At 49.5% G+C, this 19,443-nt stretch overlaps 1 protein-coding gene across 23 annotated transcripts in view; it reads right to left on the bottom strand.

The window, feature by feature from the left end:
• TMCO3 (transmembrane and coiled-coil domains 3) overlaps positions 1-19,443 on the bottom strand; it is a 60,149-nt gene that overhangs the window by 28,950 nt on the left and 11,756 nt on the right. For 16 of the 23 annotated variants that reach the window (XR_010150590.1, XM_063792377.1, XM_024348403.2 and 13 more), the window contains exons 6-8: positions 18,423-18,515; positions 10,895-11,081; positions 43-160 (exon numbers count right to left, since the gene is read on the bottom strand). Coding sequence is in view for 22 of the 23 variants with exons in the window: in XM_063792377.1 (XP_063648447.1) it covers positions 43-160; positions 10,895-11,081; positions 18,423-18,515 (398 nt within the window). In the remaining variant the exon portion in view is untranslated. The remainder of the gene's footprint in view (positions 1-42; positions 161-10,894; positions 11,082-18,422; positions 18,516-19,443) is intronic. The other 7 variants (XM_024348405.2, XM_054665628.1, XM_054665626.2 and 4 more) reach the window with 1 other exon arrangement.

Below are 19,443 nucleotides of genomic sequence, written 5' to 3'. Positions count from 1 at the left end.
ATTTTAAACTAGAAAAACAAATTGCGTACACAAAGCATTTACCTAGAAGATGCACTGGCGCCCGCCTGTATGAGAGTCGGCATGACGGCCATGAAGAGCCCGAGCTGCACGTCCTGCGTCACCAGCATGCCGAGGAGCACGGTGCTGTAGTCAATGTCGCCTGTGGGGGGAAAGGCATTGAAGACAGGTCTACGGCAACTCAAAAGTATCCAAAGTCAAAATATTGCCATTGTACACACTTCCAAAATAACTCAAATTACCTTGGCACTTTACTTTTTTTTTTTTTTTTTTTTGAGATGGAGTTTTGCTCTGTCGCCCAGGCTGGAGTGCAGTGGCACGATCTCGGCTCACTGCAACCTCCACCTCCCGGGTTCAAGTGATTCTCCTGCCTTAGCCTCCTGAGTAGCTGGGATTATAGGCGCCTGCCATCACGCCTGGCTAATTTTTATATCTTTAGTAGAGACGGGGTTTCACCATGTTGGTCAGGCTGGTCTCAAACTCCTGACCTTGTGATCCGCCTGCCCTGGCCTCCCAAAGTGCTGGGATTACAGGCATGGGCCACTACTCCCGGCCGGCACTTTACATTTTTAAGAATAGACTTTAAAATCTCTTTGAGAACACTGAAGCATTTTAAGATTAAAAATGTTGTAGAGCAAATCATCAGAACACCTTTTACTTCCACGACTTACTTGTTATTTATATAATTATTGAAAAATCTCATGACAAAAAGGTGACATGGCAAACAAGATGACAGGCTTGGATAATCACACCAATTTCACTGCGTCCCAGAAACACATGGAGAAGCCTTCGCTTCTCACCTTTACAGCTTCCCTGAGCTACTCCAGGTAGGCCTGACTCAGGCCCCTCTGGTCACGTGGTGTGTTCCACGTGTGCAGACCCACCCAAGCCACTGCACAGAACGAGCCTTCTCTGTGAGACCAACACAGACTTGATGTCCAAATGGTGCAGACGCACCCGAGCCACCACACGGAATGAGCCTTCGCTGTGAGACCAACACAGACTTGGTGTCCAAATGGTGCAGACGCACCCAAGCCACCACACGGAATGAGCCTTCGCTGTGAGACCAACACAGACTTGGTGTCCAAATGGTGCAGACACACCCGAGCCACCACACGGAATGAGCCTTCGCTGTGAGACCAAGACAGACTTGGTGTCCAAATGGTGCAGACGCACCCGAGCCACCACACGGAATGAGCCTTCGCTGTGAGACCAACACAGACTTGGTGTCCAAATGGTGCAGACGCACCCGAGCCACCACACGGAATGAGCCTTCGCTGTGAGACCAAGACAGACTTGGTGTCCAAATGGTGCAGACGCACCCAAGCCACCACACGGAATGAGCCTTCGCTGTGTGACCAAGGCGGGCCCGGCAGACAAACACCGGCTCACGAGGGCAGAACAGTAGTAGCCATGACTAGCTGAAGAGACTAAGGAACAACTCTGGAAAGAAGAAACGAAAATGAGACCTTCTTCCCAAATTCAGTAACTTGCACAAGCCTCCAAAGGTCTCAAATTTCAACGTACAGTTCCAGCTATGAACTCTGTAAATATGCTTCTAAAAATTAAATTGTCATTCCCCCAACCCCACCCCCAACAAGGTATTTTTTCTTACAAAAAAAAAAAAAGCGGCTGGGCGCGGTGGCTCACGCCTGTAATCCCAGCACTTTGGGAGGCTGAGGCGGGTAGATCACCTGAGGTCAGGAGTTCGAGACCAGCCTGACCAACATGGTGAAACCCCATCTGTTCTAAAAATACAAAAAATTAGCTGGGCATGGTGGCGGGCACCTGCAGTCCCAGCTACTTGGGAGGCTGAGGCAGGAGAATCACTTGAACCCAGGAGGCGGAGGTTACAGTGAGCTGAGATCACGCCACTGCACTCCAGCCTGGGGTACAAGAGCGAGACTCCGTCTCAAAAAAAAAAAAAAAGCTACTGCTATCAACAGATTTTAAAAGACCAATCTGATAGAAAAGGCTTATTTTAAAAAAACAGCAGAACCACACAAAACCCCTTGATGCCAGCAAAAATCTCTTTCTGGATAGAGATTCAGGTAATCGTTTTAGAAGGCTTGATTGACTTATTGTACAAAATTTAATTTTTGGTGAACAAAATATCTTGGCTTAGAATTTTAAAACAGTCTGAACAGACGATGACGTTAAGCTGTTGTGGCTACAGCTTTGTGCCTTTTAGGGTTACACGATTCAGGAGATGATAAAAATTGCCTCCCAACTAATATTGTCCATGCGGAGGCTTCACAGATCAGCGATTTTCACCCTAAGGCTCGCATGGGCTTGTGGTCACCGCATCTCTCTTCATCTCGCAGCCTTCGCAAGACGGGAGGGAGGCTGCGAGATGAGTCTGTGGGATGCAAAGGAGCCGCGGCCACCCCACATCTTCCGCAGATAACACGTTCACACCTGCGCCCCTTCTATTTAAAAGAAACAAAATCTCTCACTACATCTCACTTTTTAGAGATAGCCTTTGATGATATTACTGCCAGCATTTTGTAAATGTTTTAAATATTTTGTTCTCTTCCTTTGCACCGATCATAGTGAACTGGCTGAAATCAACAGACACTCAACTGTTGCCCGCTAGGCCATGGGCACCACAGAGCAGAGACCAGGTCTTCACCAAGGTCCCTGATGCAGGACCCCGAGTCCACACCCACAGGGCCTGCGCAGGAAACACTGCTCACGAGGGACTTCACGGGGCTGCAGGAGGAAGACAAGTGCTTGGAGTAGTGACGGGCACAAAACTTCAGCAGTGCAACCAGACAAGATGAAAATATTACTACACTGAAATATTACAATTTCTCTAATTTCTCAACACTTTCACTATTGTCATCTTTCTGAAATCTGCACTACCTTTTTGTGCTTATCACTACTATAAGCATTTTGATTTCTTCCTGTTTTCCATTCCTTTTATTAAACAGTTTAAATATACAGAGAACAAGGAGTATATCAAATGCTCACATACCCACTAAGGAATTTGCTAAATTTTAAACCTGTAACATATTTGCTTCAGATTTTTAAAGAAATAAAGTCCTAAGGGTGCCGCCAAGGAGCTCTGTAAACCCCTTGCTGTGGGGCCCCTCTTCCCTCCACCCACACTCCCCACAAGGAGGTCTGTAAACCCCGTGCTGTGGGGCCCCTCTTCCCTCCACCCACACTCCCCACAAGGAGCTCTGTAAACCCCGTGCTGTGGGGCCCCTCTTCCCTCCACCCACACTCCCCACAAGGAGGTCTGTAAACCCCGTGCTGTGGGGCCCCTCTTCCCTCCACCCACAGTCCCCACTTGACCTTATTCTGAAAGTTCATCATCCCCTTGAATGCATTTCTACTTAATGTTAACACCTATAGATCTGGAAGCAACACTGAGTTTATTATTTTGTATTATTAAACTTCACAGAATCAACATTTCTGTGACTTGCCGTTTTTGACCACCACTATATCTGAAAATTATCCATGTTGATGCACAAAGCTCTGATTCATTTTTAAAACTGTTGTAGAATAGACCACAGTTTATCCATTCACCTCTTGGTGGACGTTCAGGAATTCCATTTATTCACTAATACAAAAATGGCTGCATGAAATCCCAGCACTTTGGGAGGCCAAGGCGGGCGGATCACGAGGTCAGGAGATCGAGACCATCCTGGCTAACACGGTGAAACCCCGTCTCTACTAAAAATAGAATTAGCCGGGTGTGGTGGTGGGCGCCTGTAGTCCCAGCTGCTCGGGAGGCTGAGGCAGGAGAATGGCGTGAACCCGGGAGGTGGAACTTGCAGTGAGCTGAAATTGTGCCGTTGCACTCCAGCCTGGGCGACAGAGCGAGAGACTCCGTCTCAACAACAACAACAACAAAGGCTGCATGAATATTCTAGCACATTGTCGGGGAAACCTCCTTCCCCCTCGCTTGCATTTTCACAAGAAGGGAATGTTTCCTCACCACTCCTGGCCTCTTGCCTGGTCCCACATACATTACTCCCAGAGAGACAAGGGCGCTCTTCCTGGAAATGGATAGAGCCCGTCTTCCTTTGTGAACCAGCCAGCCCACGGCACCTGGTCTCAAAGTTCTCTTGCAGACCTGAGTTTCACAGGGCAGGCCCTGCCCACGGAGGCCTCTGGAGGCCAACGCTGCTTGTGGCTGGACAATGAGTCTTGCTCCGAGGTTAAGAATGAAGCCTAAGAAGCTCATCACTGCCAGGCATGCAAACCACACCTTCTTCACAATCCAGCTGCCATTCTGACCTCCAGGTGCCTGCCTCCTCTGTTCCTCTTTCTATGTGTTTTCAGCACAGGCAAGGCAGAGTGGAGTTACACATTTACTGGACTCCTTCGAGGGCTGGGCCCCTCGAAAGGGCTAGAAATCTTGAGAAATAGAAAAGGAGCAGAATTTGGATCAAAATCCATGTAAGAAGAGTGACTGAGGCCGCAGCTGTGGCCAGAGCTAACACCTTTAAGCTCTGGTGAGACAGTCTTAAGTTTGGGCTATATACGAATTTCTTTTCTTTTCTTTTTTTTTTTTTTTGAGATGGAGTCTCACTCTGTGGCCCAGGCTGGAGTGCAGTGGTGTGAATTCAGCTCACTGGAAGCTCCGCCTCCAGGGTTCAAGCAATTCTTGTGCCTCAGCCTCCCGAGTAGCTGGGGATTACAGGCGTGTGCCACCATGCCCGGCTAATTTTTGTATTTTCAGTAGAGATGAGGTTTTGCCATGTTGGCCAGGACGGTCTTGAACTCCTGACCTGATGTGATCCACCTGCCTTGGCCTCCCAAAGTGCTGGGATTACAGGCATGAGCCACCATGCCTGGACACATATAGGAATTTCTAATAAAATTTCAAGCATATGCAAAAGTAGAAAGAAAAATACAGTGCATCTCAAGGAACAAATAATCCAGTTTCCATGATCAGGTAGACTAACCTTGTTTCATACACTAACCTCCACTCTACCCTCCTAAGGGAAACCCCAGTCATCCTCTTAACCATACCTTTCAACGTGCATCTCTAAGACACAAGGCTGGTGTCCAAATTGGGAAGAATGAATTTAATGATCCTGTAAGCAGATGAGATTATCTCATATGTAGAAAATCCTAAAGATTTCACACGCAAAAATCTATTAGAATAAACCAGTTCACAAAGTTGCAGGGCACAAAATAAACACACACAAGTCAGCTGCATTTCTTTTTTTTTTTTTTTTTTTTTTGGGACGGAGTCTCGCTCTGTCAACGAGGCTGGAGTGCAGTGGCACTATCTCGGCTCACTGCAAACTCTGTCTCCCGGGTTCACGCCATTCTTCTGCCTCAGCCTCTTGAGTGGCTGGGACTACAGGCGCCCGCCACCATGCCCGGCTAATTTTTTGTATTTTTAGTAGAGACGGGGTTTCACCATGTTAGCCAGGATGGTCTCGATCTCCTGACCTCGTGATCCGCCCGCCTCGGCCTCCCAAAGTGCTGGGATTACCAGCGTGAGCCACCGCGCCCAGCCACTTACCTTGTTTTTAAAAACAATTATTATAAAATACTTTGGATCAAGAAAAAAGGTACAAAGCATGTCATGAACAACCAGAGCCATCACTGAGCTTCTGGAAGAAATGTCACAAGCAGCCGACTGCCCTGCGTCTCTCTCTGATGGCATGCCTCCCCATCTCTGGCACAGCCACTCGGCCACATCTGTCATTCTCAAACATTTCTTGTTGCTTTTAGTGTAAAAGTTTGCATGTATGTAAAGTTCAGACTTTAAACACATAAAACATGTTGCATTCCACATCTTCTATCTTTCCCTCCATGCTACAGAATTCACATTTGCTTCTGCAGCATTCCAAAGTATGAATACATCTTAACTGTCCAGCATGTTACTGAATATTCAGTTGATTAATTTTTTGCTACTAAAAATGATGCTGTTTTGAATTATAATAATTTGCAAGAATTTTCTAGGATATGTATATAGAAATGGAATTTTCTGATTGCAAAATTGTTCTCCAAAGTGGCTGAACCAATTTACATTCCCATGGAGAATGCTTAGATCTTGCAACTCCACATTCTTGCCAATGGTAGATCGGGTTAAAAATGTCTGCCAGGGCCAGGTGCGGTGGCTCATGCCTGCAATCCCAATGCTTCGGGAGGCCGAGGCAGGAGGACTGCTCGAGGCCAGGGTTCAAAACCAGCCTGGGTAACACAGCAAGACCTCCATCTCTACAAAAAGACTAAAAACTTAGCCAGGCATGGTGGCACACGCCTGTCATCCCAGCTACTCAGGATGCTGAGATGGGAGGATCACTTGAGCCCAGGAGGTTGGGGCTGCAGTGAGCCAAGATCAAGCCACTGCACTCCAGCCTGGGTGACAGCAAGACTCGGTCTAAAACAAAGCTTGGCAGCAGGCTTGTGTGGATGGCGTCGATCTCAGTCCCATCAGCCTGCACCCCAAATACTAGCGAGGCTCATGTCTTCCTGTTGCAAGACTCGGTCTAAAACAAAGCTTGGCAGCAGGCTCGTGTGGATGGCGTCGATCTCAGTCCCATCAGCCTGCACCCCGAATACTAGTGAGGCTCATGTCTTCCTTTTTGTTCATCATTTAGGTTTCTTCTCCCATAAGTTATTTGCTCAGATATTCTGCCTATTTTCCCATTAGGTTACTTTTTGGTTTGGATTTACAGACGTTCTTGATACATTCTGAATATTAATCCTTTGCTCTAAACAAACAAACAATAAATAACTATAGGAAATGTCTTCCTCTGGCCTGTGGCTTATTAAAAAAAAATGCCTTTCAATAAAAGTTACAGTTGTCCCCATAGTGAGGTTAGTATGAAAAAGAAGGTTACAAAGTCAAATGTGTCATATGTATCAGTATTTTCTCTTTTGAATTCTGCATTTTATATTTTAAGGAATTCTACCCTAAGGTTATAAGGATATTTTCTATTTCCTTCTCGTAGTTCTAAAGTCAAGCTAATTTCATTTTCTTACATTGGATAGCTAATTCCCACTCCTGGTAAGTCGATCTCCCCAGCTTCTCTGCAGCGTCTGGGCTGTGGGCCCCGACCCCCCGGCTCCATCTCAGCCTGTGGTGCTGCTATCCACCGGGACATCCTCAGTCTTGAGAGCTGGCGGGGGACTCCTCACCTCAAATTAATGTTGCCTATTCTTAGCTTTTTGGTACCCACTGAATTTTAGGATCAGTTTCTTCAGTTTCATGAAAACTCCTGCCAGATTTTTTTTATTGGAACAGCTATGAGTTTATAAACTTGGGGAGAAGTGACATCTTTATGAATGGAGTCTTTTTATGAACTCTGTGAGCATGAATTCACTCCATTTGTGACTTTATCCTCAAAGGTCACAGCTCTCTTTTGATAAGTTTATTCCCAAAGCTTTTTTTTCAAATTACAATTTCTAACCGTGCTGTGGGTATATTACACATTTAACATGTCTAATTGTAAATTTCCTTTCAGTGTCCAAGTCCTTGACTCTAACTACCTCCCAAACATGCAACCCTCCTATCTTCTTACTATCTAGAGTTTTAGCCTGGCCTTTAAAAAAACAAACTCAAACACCTCCTTTTCTAACAGTCATAACTGACTAAATTTATCACCTTCTAGCCCCGTCTCCCTGCCCTCCTTTTCTAACAGTCATAACTGACTAAATTTATCACCTTCTAGCCCCCTCTGTCTCCCTGCTGCTTCCACGCCCAGCTCTGCCTCTGCAGGGCCTGGGTCTGGGCCCTGTGGGGACTGCTGGGTGGGCGGTGCTCTGGGGTCTTTGCACATCAGAAATGCCTGCATTTTACCCCCTACTCTTGGATGGTACTTTCACTGGGCACACATGACTTGTCTCCCCAGGGTATGGGTTACCTATCTGCTATCTCCCACCATCTGACATTGCCAAGGAGACGTGTCCTATCAGCCCAATTATTTGCTGTTCCTTTTAAACCACCTGTCTTTTCTGCCAAGTGTTCAGATGTTCCCTTCTACTTCATGCTCAGCTGCAGAACATGACATGCCTGGGTGGACTTATTTCCCCTTATCCCATCAGTGTTGGAGATGGGCTCCTGTCTCGAGTTCTGAAAACCTACCAGGTCCTCTTTCCAGTCTCGGCCCCTGGGGCTCTGAGTCTATATATACTGACCCTCTCCATCTACATTCTGGCCCCTGGGGCTCCGAGTCCATATATACTGACCCTCTCCATCTACACTCTGGCCCCCTTCCAGTCCCAGCACCTGGGGCTCCGAGTCCACATATACTGACCCTCTCCGTCTACACTCTGGCCCCCTTCCAGTCCCAGCACCTGGGGCTCCAAATCTATATATACTGACTCTCTCCGTCTACACTCCAGCCCCCTTCCAGTTCCAGCACCTGGGGCTCCAAATCTATATATACTGACTCTCTCCGTCTACACTCCAGCCCCCTTCCAGTCCCAGCACCTGGGGCTCCAAATCTATATATACTGACTCTCTCCGTTTACACTCCGGCCCCCTTCCAGTTCCAGCACCTGGGGCTCCGAGTCTATGTACACTGACCCTCTCCATCTACTCTCCAACCCTCTCCGTCTACACTCCAACCCTCTCCATCTACGCTCCAACCCCCTCCATCTACACTCCGGCCACTGAGGCTCTGAGTCTATATATACTGACCCTCTCCATCTACACTCCAACCCTCTCCGTCTACACTCCGGCCCCTGGGGCTCTGAGTCCATATATACTGACCCTCTCCATCTACACACCAACCCTCTCCCTCTCCAGTCCCGGCCCCTGAGACTCCAAGTGTATATATATACTGACCCTCTCCATCTACACTCCAACCCTCTCCCTCTCCAGTCCCGGCCCCCGCGACTCCGAGTGTATATATACTGACCCTCTCCATCTACACACCAACCCTCTCCCTCTCCAGTCCCGGCCCCTGAGACTCCGAGTGTATATATATATACTGACCCTCTCCATCTACACTCCAACCCTCTCCCTCTCCAGTCCTGGCCCCCGCAACTCCGAGTGTATATATACTGACCCTCTCCATCTACACTCCGGCCCTCTGCCTCTCCAGTCCCGGCCCCCGCGACTCCGAGTGTATATATACTGACCCTCTCCATCTACACACCAACCCTCTCCCTCTCCAGTCCCGGCCCCTGAGACTCCGAGTGTATATATATACTGACCCTCTCCATCTACACTCCAACCCTCTCCCTCTCCAGTCCCGGCCCCCGCGACTCCGAGTGTATATATACTGACCCTCTCCATCTACACTCCAACCCTCTCCCTCTCCAGTCCTGGCTCCCGCGACTCCGAGTGTATATATACTGACCCTCTCCATCTACACTCCGGCCCTCTGCCTCTCCAGTCCCGGCCCCCGCGACTCCGAGTGTATATATACTGACCCTCTCCATCTACACACCAACCCTCTCCCTCTCCAGTCCCGGCCCCTGAGACTCTGAGTGTATATATATACTGACCCTCTCCATCTACACTCCGGCCTTCTCCTTCTCCAGTCCCGGCCCCTGCGACTCCCAGTGTATATATACTGCACACCTCCGAGTGTATATACACCGTGCACTGATTTTGATGTCTTTGTGAAGCTTCTCTGTCCATAAGGACAGTTCACGCTGTGACTGCTGAGTCCGTCAGCTCTTTTCCAGCCACAGATTTCTTCACAGGTGTGGGTGTCCCGTGTGCGGGCCACTAAACCAGGAGCTGTTTTCATGCGTCGTTCCTGGTCCCCACTTGGTCTTTTTTCATTTCACTCAGCCCCCGACCCTCCAACCCTGTCCAGTCTCACGATGGGGCTGACCCTAGGACCAGCCCACAGGGATGCTGGGACCAGCACGGAGGAGGCCCATGGCCGGGGCCACCCGTCCAGCGTCTAGCAGGGAGGCTGCATCCGTGTCCTACTGGCGCCTCAGGCCCCACAGAAAGCCGCAGATTTTTAAAAAAGTTTTCCCTGCCTCCTTTCACAGACAGATGCTTCCCAACTGCCTGTCACACAGTGAGGGCACGTGTGGGTCCCACATGCTCCAGCACCCTGCTTGGCGGCCCATGGCCAGCTCTGCTCAGCCTCTCAGTTGCCGGCACAGAGCCTCTCGGTTTATGGGAGAGGTCAGACATACCTCTGCTTTTCTCTTTCCGTATTTTCTCTTCTATGCCTGTGTGTTCTGTGCAGGGTGAACGTCAGAGTGAAGTGACTGTGACATTTCGACCCCGTATTTTACTGACTTTTACAAAATAAGAGCAAAACAGTGACAGCTTACCCAGTGGGTAGGCAGGCTGTCAGAAACAGCCACCTGCCAAGCCTCCCCGCACAGGGACACAGTCCTGCCTAGGTTTCCGAGTGAGTCCGCTTCCACTGTCCTCCCCGCACAGGGACACGGTCCTGCCTAGGCTCCGAGCAAGTCAGCTTCCACTAAACAGTCACGACTTAGAAGCGGCAATGTTTCATACATACGATGAAACTAAGGCCAAAGCCAAAGAGTCGGGAACACCTTCAGTTACCAAAGCACCTTGATTTCACAGGAAGAAAGTATCAAAAGTGTATCAATTCCCAGTGCCTGCTAGAATTAAAGCAGCAAAACATACGCAACTTCCTAAAATCCACCAGTTCCACAGGTCATTTTCCAGTGCTGACTGGTTTTTCAAAATCTTGGTCCAATTTCTCTCTGGCCCTCAATCAATCCTCACGGGCATTTTTCTTAATCAAGTGGAGAAGTGGAGGTTTGGAGGAGCTGAGTTCACAGGGACACCATTTCCTTACAGAATGTAAGCCCTGGTATCCACCATGGTTAGGAAAGTCCTAAGAGGGGAAGTAAGACTTTGCAATTTTTCCTCACATGCCCTCAACTGTGAATCCAAAAGTCACCTACACACGAGCATGAATTAGACACGCACTCAGAACATGCCGTCACCTACCTTCTTTGTCACCCCGAGCACTGCCCATGAGGAACCTGGACACGAGGGGTGTGCTTGACAAGGACAGACACGTGGAAATGAAGACGCTCTGCGTGGGTTTGATCCGCAAGAGATGCCCCCACAGCAAGCCAAATGCAATCATTAACAGTGTCATGTAACACGGCCCTTGTAAGGAAATCTTCCACACCTTAAAGAGAACACAGTGAGTCACACACTTTTTAGTGACAACAGGCAATGACCACACCACACAGACTTCATGCATTTCTGCATCCAGGAAAGGAGGCAGAGCTGAGCTTTTGTGAAGCAACGCTGGGGTCACCATCTGAACACGGTGAATCCTCACACAGGGCTTCCTCTGTGCCAGGCACTGTCACAGGGCTGCACACACACAATACACGCACACACACTCTCTCCCCATGTGTGTGAATAGAACCTAATCCTCAGAACACCCTGAGCTCAAGATGACCATTTTCCCCACTTTCAGATGAAAACACCGAGGCACACACAGGTTAAGTGACTCGCCCAAGGTCACGTGGCCAGTAAATGCTGGAGCCAGGAAGTGCACCCAGGCCCTGTGGCTTGGCATTCGAAGCGGCTCTATAGTGCCTCGGGGTGCACTCAGCACTGTGTTAAACCAGACAGGAAGGTGGAAGAAAGCACGCTTCAATCGTAAAATAATAAAAACTACCGACATATAAACATAAATACGATACATCAACCAAAGAAATTAACCTGGAACTCCTCCTATTCCACGTGAAGTGCTCATTCATATTTTTTTCTCCTCACTGCATGGTCCCAATCAATATAAGCATCAATTCCCTAATTCCAGGCCCTCTACGGAAAGTGAAAGTTGGGGTGGGGGCCCTAGAAGGAAGGGGTGCAGGGGCTGTGCGGCTAAACATAGGCGTCATGGAGCAGCCAGGCACATGCGGCTCCGGGAGAGCCCACCCAAGAAGCCTGCCAGTCCCAACTGTACACAGGCAGTGCCAGGGGGACCCACCCACCAAGCCTGCCAGTCCCAACACAGGCAGCTCCAGGGGGGCCCACCCGCCAAGCCCGCCAGTCCCAACATACACAGGCAGCTCCAGGGGGGACCCACCCACCAAGCCCACCAGTCCCAACATACACAGGCAGCTCCAGGGGGGACCCACCCAACAAGCCCACCAGCCCCAACATACACAGGCAGCTCCAGAGGGACCCACCCACCAAGCCCACCAGCCCCAACATAGGCAGCTCCAGGGGGGACCCACCCACCAAGCCCACCAGTCCCAACATAGGCAGCTCCGGGGGGACCCACCCACCAAGCCCACCAGTCCCAACATAGGCAGCTCCAGGGGGGACCCACCCACCAAGCCTGCCATCCCAACATAGGCAGCTCCGGGGGGACCCACCCACCAAGCCCACCAGTCCCAACATACACAGGCAGCTCCAGGGGACCCACCCACCAAGCCCGGCAGCCCCAACATAGGCAGCTCCGGGGGGACCCACCCACCAAGCCCACCAGTCCCAACATAGACAGGCAGCTCCAGGAGACCCACCCACCGAGCCCACCAGTCCCAACTGTACACAGGCAGCGCCAGGGGGACCCACCCACCAAGCCCACCAGTCCCAACACAGGCAGCTCCAGGGGGGACCCACCCACCAAGCCCACCAGTCCCAACATACACAGGCAGCTCCAGGGGTGACCCACCCACCAAGCCCACCAGTCCCAACATACACAGGCAGCTCCAGGGGACCCACCCACCAAGCCCGCCAGCCCCAACATAGGCAGCTCCAGGGGGGACCCACCCACCAAGCCCACCAGTCCCAACATAGGCAGGCAGCTCCAGGAGACCCACCCACCGAGCCCACCAGTCCCAACTGTACACAGGCAGCGCCAGGGGGACCCACCCACCAAGCCCGCCAGTCCCAACACAGGCAGCTCCAGGGGACCCACCCACCGAGCCCACCAGTCCCAACTGTACACAGGCAGCTCCAGGGGGGACCCACCCACCAAGCCCGCCAGTCCCAACACAGGCAGCTCCAGGGGGGACCCACCCACCAAGCCCACCAGTCCCAACATAGGCAGCTCCAGGGGACCCACCCACCAAGCCCGCCAGTCCCAACACATACAGGCAGCGCCAGGGGACCCACCTGCCAAGCCCGCCAGCCCCAACATACTCAGGCACCTCCAGGGGGGACCCACCCACCAACCCCACCAGCCCCAACATACACAGGCAGTGTCAGGGGACCCACCCGCCAAGCCCACCAGCCCCAACATACACAGGCAGCTCCAGGGGGGACCCACCCGCCAAGCCCGCCAGTCCCAACATAGACAGGCAGCTCCAGGGGACCCACCCACCAAGCCCGCCAGTCCCAACACAGGCAGCTCCAGGGGGGACCCACCCACCAAGCCCGCCACCCCCAATGTACCTTGGGTGCTTTGGAGCATGTGAGCTTTTCCCTCCCCACCTAGTTCTTAGTGAAAAATAACACTTCTTGCAAAATTACAACTTTTTTTTTGAGAATCAGGGAAATGAGCAGACACGCCCCAGCTTCCCACAGTTGTGACCAGCTGGCCTGCTTGTCCACCATGGAGCTTCCGGACCCCAAAGGGGAAGCACAGTGCCTTCCAACCCCATGAGGCCCGGGGCTCACTTCATCTGAACACTGAGATGTCATGTGACAGGAGGCCAGCAGATGCCACTAAACAGCTCTGGGCTGCGGAGACTCAGGTAAGTCTCTACTCTGCTCGGCACCCTCTCTCCTTCCACAAGGAGGGGAAGGGTCGGTCCCACAAAGCCTGCCTCTGAATTTCTTTTCTCTACTTCCTATGCTTGGCAATCGTGATGGTTATCACAGAGCGCGTCTCACACCCTTCCTCTTCCGAATATCACAGCCGAAGAGCAATGGAAGCACCTGTGCCATCCACGCTGGCTGCAGCCTGAGGAGGCCACGGGCTTGGGGGTTACTCCTCGAGCAGTGTTAGCCAGCTCTAATTCTGGGTCTTCCTAACCCTCAAGGGACACATGGAGTTGAGGCCTGATCTGCCGCTAACTCGCTGTGCGCCCTGGGTGGGTAGCAATCTCTCTAGCTTTAGTTTCTATAGAGAACAGGCGAGACTCTGTTATCTCTGAGGTCATTACCAGGGTGAACCTTGTCTGACGTTATTATCTTGTGTTACCCCACATTCCAGCCAGGAGGGCCCTGGGAGCAAGGTGTCCAGACACCACAGTGGGAAACGGCACCAGGAAAGGCCACAGGGGCACAGGTGAGAGTAAGAAGCTTCCTGTTCAACATGGGACCCGTGCATGCATCAGAAACCCCATCTGCAGGCGCGCCCAGGTCAGAATCTGTGGGTTAGCAAGCCCCCCAGATGGCTGCCTGTGGGCTGAAGGTCAGGAGGCGCTGACGGGAGGGCCCCTTGGCACCCCCGGCGCCAAGACACATTCTCCTGAAATCCCAAAATACAAGCCGCAGGGTAGGCACACACGTACGTTATACCTGCCTCACCCAGCAGCCCCTGAAGGGCCTGGAACACCACAGGTGCTCAACAGGTATTTGTAGTTAGAACAGAGAAGATACAAGACAGAAGCAAACGAAACTCCCAACCGCAATGACTTGAGAAACAATCTGCAGAGAGGCAGAAACTGACAGACTCTTAAGAGATCAAGTTTAAGGAACAGTTGAAGTCAGGCTAGAGGAGCGAGCAGCTACAAGGCCGAGAACAGAGCGGGCAGCTTTCCTCAGCACTACGCACGGCGCAGTTTCGGGGCTTCAGTGTTCCAAGTAGTTTCTAATCATATCTTCAGAAGTCCTAAGAGGGGCCTTCTGGCAAGTATTAACATTTCAAAAACCCAAGGAAATTATTTTCCCACCCATAAGTGTGGTGTGCAAGCTAACCCACGTGGCAGGAGGCTCATCAGTTCAGAAAAGTCACTCCGGGTATCTCAGGTTATTCTAAAGCTTGGCCAGATATTTATACCTGAGTAATAAAAAGGGGAAAATAAACACATTGCTTAATAATGTCGTTTTCTGGGTGGATACAGATCTGCAATCCGAGTCCACAGTCTTAGAAAAACAGCGGGATGCCGTCTCCATGAACCAGGGTGGGGCCAGACTCCGACGGCTCCCTCCGGGGACAGCAGCACAGGCTTGGCAACGGGTGAGAGGAGTTGGGACCGGGAGACCCTCGTCAGCGCCAAGACACCCGCACATCCCAGACACAGAAGGAACCCTGCCCAGCCCCACTCAATCAGGTGTCAGCAAGGAGTTTCACAGACGTCTCCTGAGTCCCAATCCAGTGTCCTTCCACGCATCTGACTCTGTCACCACGCAGGGCAGCTGAGCACAACTTACTAACAGAGAACGCCAGCCTCTTGCCGAGCCCCCGAGTCTACACCACCAAGCAGGCACTTCAGAACCGGGTGCAAACCCTCGGAAGCACCATTAGACGACAGCAGGCCTGATGAAGCACGTGCTCACGCTGCTCACAATTACCTCCACCTTACGTTATACAACATTATTTTTTAACTGTGAATACCATAGTGGAGAAAAATACAAACTATGAAAATGCAGAGCCAGAAGACACTGGAGCCTTCTAGATTCCTCACTGTACAGGAGAGGAACACAGGTCCAGGCAGATCAGTGCCTTGTTGACGCTCTGCTGCACAGCCAGAACTTCATCCCTCCCACCTCCCCTAGGGGTTGGCCCTAAATTGCCCTTTGCTGCAAACTTCTCTAAATTACACACACACACACACACACACACACACACACACACACACGCCCATGCTGCACCATGGAATGGAGGCCTTGTGTTTTTACGGAGTCTCGTGGGACACTGGTGAGACAGGGCACTGGACAGCCACACCCCCAAGCCCCTATAACAGGCTCCTCCACAGGCCAGGCAGCCACGCGGCCCACGCTCCCTTACCCTCCCCACCCACAACAGGCTCTTCCTCCACAGGCCAGGCAGCCACGCGGCCCACGCTCCCTTACCCTCCCCACCCACAACAGTCTCCTCCACAGGATTAACGGCAAGGATGACACCGCTTTTCCTTAGGACCCAGGAGAGTGGTGAATTCTCTTTAATCATGGAGCTTAGAAATTAACAATTTACAAGAAATATAAAAAGATGCAAAGTACCTGGAGAACACCCTAAAGTTAATTCAGAACACCTTATGAGGATGCCTGTCTTCAGGAGTGTACACAGGAAAGGGAGAGTAATGGGAAGACGGAAAAACGGAGCTTTTAGTGGAAAAACAGAAAGATAAAGAAAACAAAAAGTTCTAGGTAAGAGGATGAACTGAGGAAGCAAATGGGAAGAGAGTATAAAGAAAAACATGCCAGTGAGATCAGAGTTGACTTCTGAAAGTAAACACAAGCCTTTAAAAGAAAAGTTTATTCTTCCTCCTAATGACAAAGTATTGACTGCTTATTATAGAAAATTTGGAAAATATGGAGAAGAAACCAGAAGTCATCATGGCTACCCGGAACGCTTCTTTCCCATTTTTCCCCCATGTATTGGTGCTTCTTTTACATTGCCGTGGTCATGTTACATGCTCCTTTTTTCCCCACGTTTAGCTTTCCAACCGATATTTTGCTCTGTTGCTGATGCTCTTGTTACTTTGCAGTGGCTACCTAACACTCCATCGTAGTCACGCCGCAGCTGAACTGACCGTTAGACGCTCAGGACTGGTTCCACTGTTTCTTAAAAATTTACAATGAGGAGGTGAAACCTTTTGTGGGTAAATTTTTTAAAAACTTATGTTTGATTCTTTTCTTTGGAGAGAGACCTAGAAGAAGTACCAGGTCAAGGCATATGTACATTTTACGGCTTTTAGGTCAAATTGCTAGACAGCTCTCCAAAAAGAGTGTACAAATCCAAAGAGCTGGAGAAAATCTCCACAATCTATACATCCGACAAAGGACTAATATCTAGAATCTACAAAGAACTCAAAAAAGTCAGCAAGAAAAAAACAAACAATCCCATCCAAAAGTGGGCTAAGGATATAAATAGACAATTCTCTAAAGAAGATAAACAAATGGCCAACAGACATAAAAAAATGCTGAACATCACTAATGATCAGGAAAATGCAAATCAAAACCACAATGCAATACCTTACTCCTCCAAGAATGGCCATAACCAAAAAATGAAAAGAATAGATGTTGGCAGGGATGTGGGGAACAGGGAACACTTCTGCACTGCTGGTGGGAGCGTAAACTAGCACAACCACTAAGGAAAACAGTGTGGAGGTTGCTCAGAGAACTAAAAGTAGCTCTACCATTTGATCCAGCAACCCCACTGCCAGGGGAAAATAAGTCATTATACGAAAAAGAGACTTGCATGCACATGTCTAGAGCAGCACGATTTGCAGTTGCAAAAATATGGAACCAGCCCAAATGCCCATCAATAGAAAATGTGGTATTTATATACCATGGAATACTACTCAGCCATAAAAAGGAACAAAAAAGGGGTATTTGTAGCAACCTGGATGGAACTGGAGACCATTATTCTAAGTGCAGTAACTCAGGAATGGAAAATCAAACATCGTATGATCTCACTCCTAAGCGGGAGCTAAGCTATGAGGACACAAATGTGTAAGAATGACACACTGGACTTTGCGGACTTGGGGCAAAGGGTGGTGGGTGGCGAGGGATAAAAGACTACACATTGGGTGCAGTGTACACTGCTCTGGTGACAGGTGCACCAAAATCTCACAAATCACCACTAAAGAACTTACTCATGTAACCAAACACCACCTGTTCCCAACAACCTATTGAAATAAAAAAATTTTAAATTAAAAAAAGAAGGAATACTACACGAGAGGGCTGAATGATTAGGCAAACCAGACACTGTAAATTAAGTCACTTTGTTTAAAATGACCAAGTCTTTCGTGGAAAAAAAACCCCAAAAATACAAAAAGGGTGTACAGTTGTGATTCTCACGAATCTGGTTCAAGAATGCCTGTTACATCTGACAGTCACTTAAAAACTTTTGCTAAGTCGATGCTAGTTTTCCAGCTAGCACTGCAGGCAAAGTGGTATCTGATCTTAATTCACAGGGTGTTTTTGTTAGGAACAGTGTTCATTTTACCTCTCCCCACCCTGGCTTTTAATCAGCTACTTTCCTCTTTTGTGCGGTGTCTGGAAAAACAAAGTGTCTTTTAATTAACTCACTTCCAATTGACAAAGTTTTTTCTAGGGTAACACACTGAATATGCAAGCTCTATGACATCTGACCCTCTAACAGTTTCACAGCTTAGAGGGAGCCATCTATTAAAGTTCACACACATTACTTTCCAGACCCTTCCTGAAGTTAGCCATGTGAAGGCAAATTCCAATTCTTCACTGAATTTCTACGCTTTCAAACCTGGTATTTTTTATCTTTCTGAATTTGTCCCAAAAATAACATCAAACCAAAATATCATATTCTATTCTAAAAACATTTGATAGTGAATTCATCAACAAGTGTTAAAAGTGTATGAACCAAAACCACATGATGTGAAGCTCCTTAGCTGCAGTAACAGGTTGATGAGGTCCTTACCTTTCTTAGCTTTTCTGGAGAAAATTCTAAGCCAACAAGAAAAAGAGTAAAAAACACCCCAAATTCTCCTAATGTCTCCACTTGCACAATAGACTGAAAAACACAAAAGAAAAACCATATAATTGTACATGTTTAACATATTAAGTATACTTAGCTCAACAATCATGCCCTAGTATGCCCGGTGGAAGTATCCAAAACACACACACACACACACACACAGTAATCACACAGTATACTTCGATTAACCACTTCTCACTTTTGGCTAGTATGTGCTTTGATTTTTATCTTGGTCTATTTATAATTACATTATTTTCCACGGTTTAGCTGATTTATTAAGAATTATAATTTTTACAGCATCCAGTTGTATATGTTACCCAGCCACTTCACCTTATTTCTTGGTGTATGCGCACCTTTGCTATTAAGAAAAAGAAGGAAGGAAATTTGTATTTGCTTTTATTTGCCAAGGGCAGGAAGTGATTTTTCAGCTCTGGTGTTTTATACTTGAATCACGTGAAAAAGACCTACTCCAAAAACTACACTGAAACAGCCGTTCTTCCCAGAGGCCATTCTGCCAAGGCGAGCCCTGTCCTGGGAGCCCCCACACGTGGGCTTGCGGCTCCTCTGCCGGCCAGCCGCTCCCCAGGCCCAGGGTGCTGGGCGTGCTCCTCTTCACCAGCTGGGGCTCGAGCTCCTCAGACCCCTCCTGCCGCCCTGCGATCTGGAGAAAGCCCTGGGGCTCCTGGGCCTAGTCCCAGGCTCAACCAGCAGCAGAGGGAAAGAGGCTTGGAGGGAGTAGGCGGCACTCCTCCCCGTCCCACCCCCTGGCACGCCTCCCTCCAGTGGGACTCATGGCACCCACTCTGGCACCCGCTCTCCACGCTGCTCGCACCGTGAGTGTTGTGGGGAGACAGCTGGAAGCTCGGGAACCTTTCCTCCCTGTCAGAAGTGCCATCAGTGTGACGGGGCCCAGCAAACAGCCCCACTGCGCACTGCCTCGACTGGGGCTAATCAGCTTTTCCAT

The sequence above is a fragment of the Pan troglodytes genome, chromosome 14 (assembly GCF_028858775.2).
Source record: "Pan troglodytes isolate AG18354 chromosome 14, NHGRI_mPanTro3-v2.0_pri, whole genome shotgun sequence".
Lineage (NCBI taxonomy): Eukaryota > Metazoa > Chordata > Mammalia > Primates > Hominidae > Pan > Pan troglodytes.
This window is presented reverse-complemented; position numbering and strand designations above follow the sequence as displayed.